The sequence below is a fragment of the Notamacropus eugenii genome, chromosome 6 (genome assembly GCF_028372415.1).
Source record: "Notamacropus eugenii isolate mMacEug1 chromosome 6, mMacEug1.pri_v2, whole genome shotgun sequence".
NCBI lineage: Eukaryota > Metazoa > Chordata > Mammalia > Diprotodontia > Macropodidae > Notamacropus > Notamacropus eugenii.
The window spans coordinates 193,951,968-193,962,021 of record NC_092877.1 but is presented as its reverse complement, the minus strand read 5'-3'; the positions used below and the strand labels follow the sequence as shown (position 1 = coordinate 193,962,021).

General features: G+C 39.2%; 1 protein-coding gene across 1 annotated transcript; it reads right to left on the bottom strand.

Annotated features, from left to right (window-relative positions):
• Positions 1-1,391: 1,391 nt before the first annotated feature.
• LOC140512525 (uncharacterized) lies at positions 1,392-9,636 on the bottom strand. The gene is made up of 4 exons (XM_072621663.1): positions 9,602-9,636; positions 9,409-9,504; positions 5,885-5,933; positions 1,392-4,204 (listed from the first exon to the last, which is right to left on the bottom strand). Exons 3-4 carry the CDS (start codon positions 5,916-5,918, stop codon positions 2,880-2,882), a joined length of 1,359 nt encoding a protein of 452 aa, XP_072477764.1. The 5' UTR covers positions 5,919-5,933; positions 9,409-9,504; positions 9,602-9,636; the 3' UTR covers positions 1,392-2,879.
• Positions 9,637-10,054: the final 418 nt, after the last annotated feature.

Here is a 10,054-nt window from a genome sequence, read left to right as displayed (position 1 = left end):
ACTCTGGCAGTTGATAATATATCACTAATGACATGTGTGTGCATACTCATAAATTTAGGAAAGATATGTCCATTCACAACTGTGACTAACAGTGACAAGGCATAAACATTCATGTGTTATAAGAACAAGCAAAGTGGAATTTTTTGTTGCCTTTTCTTTTTGGAGTTCAGCTTCTCAGGCTCACCCTAAATTGTGAACATCTGAAGGATCAATCTCCTTTGAACCCCAGTAGTTCACAGCTGTAATAAGTTATGTGGGTTGTGATGCCTTCTGATTCTGAGCCTATTGGTTGAAAACTATATGTAGTTATATGGAGGTTGGTATTTTGCTTTTGGGGGCTTGTTTATGAGAAGGATCTCTTGATTCCCTGGATGGGACTCTGAGTAGCTGTTTATTAAGACACCCTCTCCCCCCCCCCCCACACCACTTATGCTGTGGGTCCTCCCCCATCTGTGGTGTATGTAAGTGGTTGTATTACTTTGTCCAACAATTGGAGCCCTCTCTGTCTTTGTGCTAATTTCTCTGCTTGTATTTTCTCCATGTTCATGGTGTTAACCTTTTCCCTGAACTAGTGAATGACTTGTATATGTTTGATTAAAGAAGGAATGTTAACCCTGTTGAAGCTATCTTTCCTTTATAAAACAGGTCAACGAACCTGTTCTAGTAGGCCACCCTGAGTGTGCTAGGGTGCTTGCTACTACATGTGTACACATGGCTGCTTCCTAGATACACACCAAGAATCAGATATATTTTGAATAGGCCTTCTTCAAATCCTCTGAAATCAACATAGTAACAGTTAACAACACAGATCAGGGCCCTACCTAAAAGTAGTCCAATCTTTCTCTCCTGAGACCAAGTCTGTCAAAAGCAAATATCTTATGTATGTGAGATTAGCAATCTTCTATTTTGCAAAATAGCCTTTGTGAATACAAATCATCAAAAAGTTGGCCACCAAGCAATGGAATATTTTTCTCTGAATAACTAGATCAAGACAATCTATTAAGATATGGCATCTTTGTGGTTGTGATCACAGCAGGGCATATGAGAGAATACACACATCATTAAATTGTTAATAATTTGAAATGTTGAAGTATAGGATCATGAACATCATTGAAGAATGGGTCAGAATGGGCCAGTTTGCCATTATCATGGGACTTTTACCAAGTCATGCTGGAAATGAGACATTCAACTAATGCTATAGACTAAGCTGTTAAGAGAAACAGAGTGACTCTAGGCAGTGAGGGAGGAATGGAAATGGGCATACACATGGAAAATTTCCTCACTGCATATATTCATGAAGTATCTAATGAGCATTCTCAAAAAATTCCAAATGTTTCCATGTTGGAGTAAAAATAATTATGGAGACACACTTAAAAAATTAAACTCTCCATTTATTTTTTACTTCTTTGCAATCTCTCTAGGAGAGATTATACATTTTTCTGATGTCTCCTTCACTGGTGGTATGCTTTTTTGTGTGTTTCTCTTCTAAATGCCTGTGAATTTCTAGGTGCTTTTATTTCCCATTGCTTATACTCAGTGTCAAACATAAAGCTAAAAGAAAGCATCCTTGGAGTCACCTGTTGGAAAACAAGTGATTCAGTGAGTATGGCTTCTGATTGAGATGATGGAAGGGGAGATGATGGTTGTGAAGGGCTGTCAAGTTGGTCAAGATCAGAACTGGAACATGCCTTTGACTAGGGAATTTGAAGGACCAATTTCACCCCTATCTCCTCTGCAGAGCCAGGCATAGGCATTGGTGTGACCAGAAGATTCTGCTCCTTGATCATGCAAACAGCCATTTCGGATCCAAGAGGCACAAACTAAACAGACTTTATAACTGCCTGATGCATGTCGAGCAGATGGATGCATGGCCCCTTATTCGCCTCAGGAGAGTCTGCTTACAGATGTCATTTTTTATCTTTTCCTCAGGGATAGAACTGATGATATCATTAACAGTGTTGGTAGGGACAGGTCCCCCCTCAGTGGTTCACGGTTTGATGTATTTTAAAAACCATCTGGCTTTGGTATTCATCCCATTTGGGTATTGGAGCTGAAACTGAACTTCATCATGATGAACAGAGCTCAATGTCGGAGTTCTATGCTCAAGCCCAAGATCTGGGACACATGTGAACCATTGATTGGTATCCAGTACAAATTCTGACTGGTATTTCAGAGCTGTGACATTCATGCCTTGAGTGTAGATGGAATCTGTTGTAGTCTTAGCCTGTTGGTCAAGGCTTTGTGAAAATGAAGTATGGTGGCTAAGCCTAGGATGAGTTGTGTTTGATTGAGTTTGTTTGTACTTGTCTGATGGAGATGTGATCCTCTGTGTGAGTTGTGGAAATAGTTTTTTGCAATGGTCAAGAAATGACTTACTTGAGCACTGGACTTTAGCATCTTGTGCATCCTTGGCATAGTGCTGATAGTCAGAAGAAGTTATAATTGGATGGTGAGGGCTAGGGAGAAGTGGTTCTTTGGGGTTGATATCCGTTATAGGTGGAGTTTGATAGTCTATGGCTGATGGTGTTTTCTGGTGATCCAAGCCTACTGAATGGATAGCCAACTGATCCCGACATATTAGAGGAATTCCCCTTGCTTTCATGTTTGATACAACCTTGGGTTGTTTATCAGGACTTTGGAAGGGTGTATCCCAGGCATCAGAGGTAAATTGAATTTCAGACCAGTAATCCATGCCCCGTGAAGTACAGCCTAGTGGAACATTATTACACTTGTTTAGAGACAGTCCAGTTGTGTTCTGTTGAGTCTGATGCATTTGAATTTTAGCATGGTGGTCTAGGCCTGATAGAATTGTGGAAACTCTGTCAAATCCTTGTCTGGATGTACCTTGGTCAGTGTAATCCAGGGTAGCCTTCCTATCTTCACATGGATCTGATGGAACCTCTGCTGGAAACTGTTCGAGGTGTGGCGCAACAATTACTCCGTGGGAGGGCCTCCACCCAATGGGAAGTCTCTGGTGAATTAATAAACTGATTTTTCAGGCTGGATGAAATCTTAGCACTGTTTTCCGAGCTTAGTGAAGACATTGCTTGGAGGTTAGAGCGTGGTAAGGATGTGGATAACTCTTTAGATTTATAATTGGGATCTGGCAGGGTCCTAGTTTGATGGCAGGAGACACGGGGGGATATTGAAGTAGCGTTATGCCGGTTACATACAGATTTTGATGTTGAAGGTTTTGGTTTACCTTGGAGCTTGGTGTCTGATGACCTTAGAGTTATAGCTTTTCCCGTTACGACTAGTGAAGGTGGAGATAAAACATAGGGTTTGGAGAATGGTGAACAATTTATGACATTGGAACAGTGACTGCATAGTAATGGAGAGGTGGCCCTGGCTCTAGCATTGTAATCAGGGTCTTGTAATGAAGCTGTTAACTTTGGAGGGTTTTCAGATGACTTCTCATCCAAACTCTTGATTCGAGGGTTGAGGTCTGAAACAGTTACAGCTGTGGCCCTGGAACAGGAATCAAGACATGGCAATGGTGTCGCCTTGACTCTTTGTGGTTGGTTGAGGTTTTCTGACATGAGAGTTGTTGTTCTGGCCCAGGGTTTGGAATTTGTCAAAACCTTTGTTTGATGACTAGGGAATGTTAATGGTGTAACCATGGCCTTTGTCTGGGAGTAAGAGCAAGGTACAACATCAGCTAGGTGATTAGGGCATGGTATTGGTGTGGACTGCTGGCTGAAGTGTACTAACTCCTCCTTCTGATAGTCACAGGCCTGCAGAATCTTAGGAAGGTGTTCAGGACCTGAAGGTGGGTCCACTTGTTGAGCGGGGTCCAGTGGAGCTTCATACAAGTTTGTGGAACTGAATGGAGGTGCTCTGAATTGCTCTGGTTGTGCCAAATCCACAGTTGTCCTGGCTTTGTACTTGGGATAAAGCAATGGAAAAACTGTGGGCTCAACATGCTGTTTATGATCGAGGGAGAGTTTTGCCATGCTTTGGTTGTCAAGATATGATAATTGTCCAGGCGCTGTCCTGTTGGAAGTGTTTGATGGTTGCATAGGTGTAACCCCTCTTTGATCAAGAAAGTGTGACAACTTGGTTCTAAACGGTTGATGTTTGGCATAGGATATATGATCAATTTTATGACGTTGTTTTCCTTCACATGATGGTGCCATCCTCAGAGGGGGACATACTATTAACGGCTTTTCTTGATGATCTTTTGGAGGGAACTGCACCAGATTTGCTGATGAAGAAGAAATTATGGTTAAGGGAAAGAAAAAACTACCCTTACAGCATGTCTAGAAGAGGAAACTTTGGAATAGCAAGCAGCGGGAGGGGTGACAAACATCTAATAATGCTGATTTGATGCAAGAATTTACAATTTTCAAAGCACTTTCATGAAAATTATTTCCTTTTTGTTGATCCATGTGCCAATACTATGAAGCATTAAGGGTTTATCCCCTTATATTCTATATGTGTTGAAACTGAGGCACAGAGAATTTATATAACTTGCCAAAGGTCTCACAGCTAGCAAACTGTGAAGTCAAGGCTGGAACATAGACGAAAATTTGGCTGAGATGTTATATGTCTTACTTTAAGGCCATGTGCTAACGCTAGAATTCAGGGATCTCCTCTTACAAATGTTCTCTCCTTTTCATTCCATTCATACAGCCACCTCTGTAGAACAATCCGTTATCATTTGATGCCTGTCTTATCGTGATAATATTCTAATTGGTTTCCCTGCCCCAAATTTCTGTCCTATCCAATCAATTCACAATCCACTCAGCTGTCAAAAGCCTAGGTCTGATTTTTTCATCCTTTTCCTCTACCTGCCACTTTCCCCTCAAGCATACATACTAAGGAAGTTCCAGTCACTTCCTATTACCTTCATGATTAAAAATAAAGAACTGTTTGGAATTTAAAGCTCCTCACCAATAGATCACTTCTGGTTGCCTCCCTTCCATGAACTCCATAATCCATCTTCACTGGTCTACTTGCTGTTCCTTACAAAAGAAGATACTCCATCTTCCACCTGTGCCCTGGAACTCCCTCATGACTGGAGCATTCTGTCTCCTTGCCTTTTCATCTTAGTTTTCCTAACTTTCTTCCAGACTAAGGTAAATTTTCTGTTGGAGGCCTTTATGAGCCCCATATCACCCCCTCCCTACTGCTAATGTCTTCTATCTGAGATTACCTTCCATTTTCTCAAATATGTATCTTGTATGTACACAGTTATTTGTGTGCTCTTTCCCTTCTGGGAATATGGGTTCTTTGAGGTAAAGGACTGTTTTGTTTTTTCCGTCTTCCTTCCCCTTCTTTGTATGTGACTGGCACGTAAGTGCTATAAGTATCTAAGTAGTATAGTGGATTGAGCACTGATCCTGAAGTCAGGAGAACCCAATTTCAAATCCAGCTTCAGACATTTACTAGCTATGGGACCACGTAATCTCTGTTTGCCTCAATTTCCTAAGCTGTAAAATAGGGATCAAAATAAAGTACCTATCTCCATTTACATATTTGTAAATGTTATAAGTACAGTGCTAGTAACTTACAGTTAGCCCTTAAGAAATATTTTTTTCTTTCCTTAATTCTTGTTGACGTGTAAATCTACCCTCTATATATCTTATATATAAGTAACTTATGTCAATAATTAGAATGTGGGTTTCTTAAGATGAGGTTTAGTGTGTTTGCATTTTTGTGTGTGTCTCTAATGTTTACCACAATGCCGGGCCATACTTCAGGGGATTTAAATGACCCTTTATCGTTTCTACCAAATCAGGCTGGTCTTAAGGGACAGGGTCAGGATCAGATGAATGGCAGTCACCAAAAAGAGTATTCAGGGATTCCTAAGGACAGTGGTTAGAATAACGAAGGAACAATGCTTAATGGTCCATTTGGGAAGGTGTAAAGCCAAATTTCTCACCTTTTATTGGAAACATCCACTGTTTTTTCTTCATTGGAGTAGGATTTTTCTGAGAAAATATGTTAACAAGGACAGAGTTAAAGTTGACTCATGAAGGTAATCAATCAAACGGCTGTCCTTGCCTATCATATTTTTTAACTGTGTTTTCCATTGTCTCCCTTCAGTGTAATTGCCAATATCTCACTTTTGTGATAATTTTGCCTTAGAACCTCTTCACGTTTGGTAAAGAAAGAGAAAAAAAGCTAGACATCAGACTTTTGCTTACTATACTTCCTTAAGGAAATGTTTGGCATATACTTAGAATCTTAATTCAAATGAAAAGAGTTGAATTTCATTTTATATTGTAAAAAAATTTGTAATGCTGCTTTAGTCAATTACAGAATTTATTAGTATAAAACTAGGAATTAGGAGATGCTCTGGATCAGGAGTTCTGAACTTGATCTAGAAGGTTCATGGACAGAATTCAAGGGGTTTGTTGGCTTAGTTGGAAAAAAAAGCCTTATTTCAATATGACTGGTTTCCTTTGTACTTAATTTGATGCTCTTTAAATATAATTCTTAAAAGGGATCCATAGTCTTCAGATGACACAAAAAAATCAAGAAACCTTGCTTTAGATCTCACAACATTACCCACTGGCACTGAAATGTATTATAATGTATTTAGGGAACATTTAACAAAATAAATAAACATACAATAGGAAGATTTTATGTGGTTTCCTAAGTTAACATGCAACCTTCAGGGATCCTCATGTATTGTTTAGTGGCCCTCTTCTTGTGAGTTTGACACTGCTCGTCTGGACTCCTCCAAATCTCACATACTCACCCCATTCTCACAGAGACAGTTTATCTAAGTAATCTAGACCATATTCCCTACACGTTTCCCTCTTCCATTCCAAATTGTTTCTTCTATTAACAAAAGAAACTTCAAAAAACAGTAAGAAACAGTTTTTCAAATAAATGGTCCCTTTAAACACAACTTCTTTGCCAGTCTGCTTAGAAATGGTGTATTCAAGCTTCTCCACTGAGAGAAACCAGCAGAACAATGTCTAGTAGAAATGATACAATTGAAAAAGAAAATAATCAGCTTGTTCAGAAAAATAACAAACTATTTTACTGACATCTAAATGTGTTTCTTCACTTACACTACCGGATTTGAAGTATCACTCTTGAAAACTATAATGTCAACTCAGATTGGGAATCCAAGGTCTGGCTAATAACCCTGAGCATCTATCTGTGGCTCTTAAAGTGTGATTCTTGGGGTTCTGGAATGACCTCAGACCATCTTAAGGTGTCCACAAAGTTAAAAAAATATAAGATGTTATTTACCTATTTAAATACCCCTATTCTTTTGTACTACGTAGGTATGTGAGGCTAAATTTTCTTTGACCAAAACAACATTACTACAGATTGGATAAATGCACAGATACAATCCAGGTGTCTACTATTAAACAGACATTAAAGAGATTTGCAAAAATATATAAAAATACATTCTTCTCACTAATGTTTTTTTGGAAAAGTCATTTTTCATAAGAATGTCATTTTTGTTAACATGTAATAGGTTCATTGTTAATTTTCAATGAATGCATATATATGTAAATAAATATTTTTAAACTATTAGTCTTAATTTATATGCTAAAATATCAATAGCTAAATCTTCCCACAAATAAAAACCGTTCTGGGGGTAGGTGCTGAAGAACTTTGAAGAGAGTGAAGTGGACCTGATACCAGTTTGAGAAATGCTAATGTCTCTAATTTACTTGCAGCAACCATTGTTGTCACATTCCACCGTTTCAGTTCCCTTAGCATAAAGGAAACTTCAAGAAATGAGCCTTGTTTGACAGGACTAGAACATTCCATGTGTCTTGCAGTCTGTGTAGACTGTTAAGGATCTGACTCATTATCATCTTTCAAGATAAGACAGTATCTCTTAGCATACTCAAAAACTCAGCATAATGATGATATCACCTCCTTAATTTTTATCCTTCTTGAGGGTATTCACTAGTGGACAATAAGTACCGTAATTACAGAGAATGAATAGTTATTATGCTTCCCTGCCCCGCACCTAGTATACCTACAGTAGAATCTCAATCACATTTTTACATAAATGGGTGGACATAAATGAGGCATCACCAAACTTGAATTGAGCCCTGTAATGACTGAATGAACTTATAGCCAGTTTTGACATAGATATTTTGGGGTTTGGGGAACATTAAAGTCTTGAGGTCTAATGACATATTCTGTTATTTCTCTGAGTATTGAATGAAAGGCAGTATAATAGAGTAGATAGAGAACTTGTCTTGAAGCTAGGAAACTGTGCACTCAAAGACTGCCTCTGACACGTAATAATTGTGTGACCGTTTGAGAGTGAGTTAAACTTTCCCTTCTACAAGCAGCTATCTAAGAATACATAAGTTGCAGAGAAGTTGCCTGTCTATACTGGTGGAGGGAATTTGTATTCCAATGAAAGGTTAGCCTCTATGCTTAGCTACTTAGTTCTCATTGAAGTCTAAAATTCACTGAGTAACGTGATGAAGGCTGATCACAAAACCACCCGAGCTAAACTGGGAGAGCAATAGCACTCAGGTGAATCTCATACTGCATTCAGTACCATTTGTAAACTTCTGGGACCAAAAGTCAGAGAGAAGAGAGCTGGAGTTCATACTAATGATCTTCCCCCTAAACAGTTCTAACCTTGAAGTTTTTGTGACACTGAGAAATCTGGCATGTCAAGTGACCTATCTGCAAGAGGTAGAATCCCCACATCCTCTGTCTTGCTTATTAGGGCCAGGGGCCTAGATATCAAAAGAGCAACCTCCCAGAAATCCAATGGTATCCACGTTGTAGAAATAAAGCAGGGACCCTTAGAGAAATTTGTTATAGAATTTTCCTGTTTGTAGGCTCTTGGTCAATACTTGACAGATGTAATAATTAATGATCTAGAACCTTTTTATGAGACTGGCACAAATGATAACTTTTTGAGATTGAGTTATTGTTTCTTCTATTTTACTTAAGCATTTGTTTCCTGTCCCCTAGCACTTAGTATGGCAAACTCTAACCTCTTAAAGGTTCTACTTGACCAAAATAAAAATCTTTATTTTAAATGAAAGGATTTTTCCCTTTGTTTGACTTTTTGACAATTCATTGGCATTACTTATGTTGTAACAAGTATTTTGGAATATCACAAAATTACCTTTGGAAATTACTTTTCTAAATCACTTTAGGTTGCACAAAAATGTTTTCGAAAGAGAATCATAGAAACCTCCCTCTTTCAGGGACAGTTCAAAAGATGACTTCACTCATAGGAGAGCCATGAGACTGCTGTTCTCTAGTTCTAAAGGACTATAATCTGAGTTCTGTCATCTGGAGGATGCCTTGGGTACTCTGTTTCTCTGACTATGGATCTCAGATCTCCAATTCTTTCATTCTTCCATTTCTGTCCCTAAGAGAATATTTGTCTCTCAGGAGCTCTGGCAACCCTAAACCCCTTTCTCCCCTCCCTACCCCCTGTTTTGAAGAGCCTCTCACCTGTAGGAACGTCAATAAGTGCAGGAGATTATGTATTTCAAAGGCCCAGGAACTTGGACCACACCACTTCCTTTGACCTGGGAAGCTGAAAATCTCCTGTGAAGAGAAGAATAAATAAGAAATAGTCAACAGAAATAAAGAAATGAAAAAAAAATAGTTGTCCAAAAAAATTGTACTCTGTTGCAAAAGTGACCTTGGATGATGAGAAAACAAGATGTGTCTTCTCAACCACCTATAACAGGACTGGACCTTCAGGCCTCTGCCTTCAACAGGGGATCTTGAAGTCACCAGTGACATCATAGAGCCCCAGCTGTCCCTGGTCCAGAGTGATTACAGTCAGGATGGGATGTTGTCAGAAGTAATTCCCTCCTATGTCCTTTGCTGGGACATGAATAATTAGTAATTAATGTGAATCACTGACTTCTCTGGTTCTCACCACCTGGATACCCATAGGAGCTCTTTCTACATAGCACTGGGTATCTTTGGGCAAGTGTAAATCTGAACCCCAAAACATGGTCCTTGATTGAGTGACACTGGCCTCCTGACTGCTGCACAAACAATATACTCCATCTCTTGGCTGTTTGCATTTTCTCTGACTCACTTCATGGCTGGATTGTTGTCCCCTGTCTTCTCCAAGTACTGACCT

Bases quoted from the DNA above. Each gene is read 5' to 3' on its own strand.
- LOC140512525 (XM_072621663.1), bottom strand. From the start codon at position 5,918: ATGAAGAAAAAACAGTGGATGTTTCCAATAAAAG. The intron at 4,205-5,884 runs GTGAGAAATTTG...CTTCTTCATCAG, and splicing joins GTGGATGTTTCCAATAAAAG to CAAATCTGGTGCAGTTCCCT.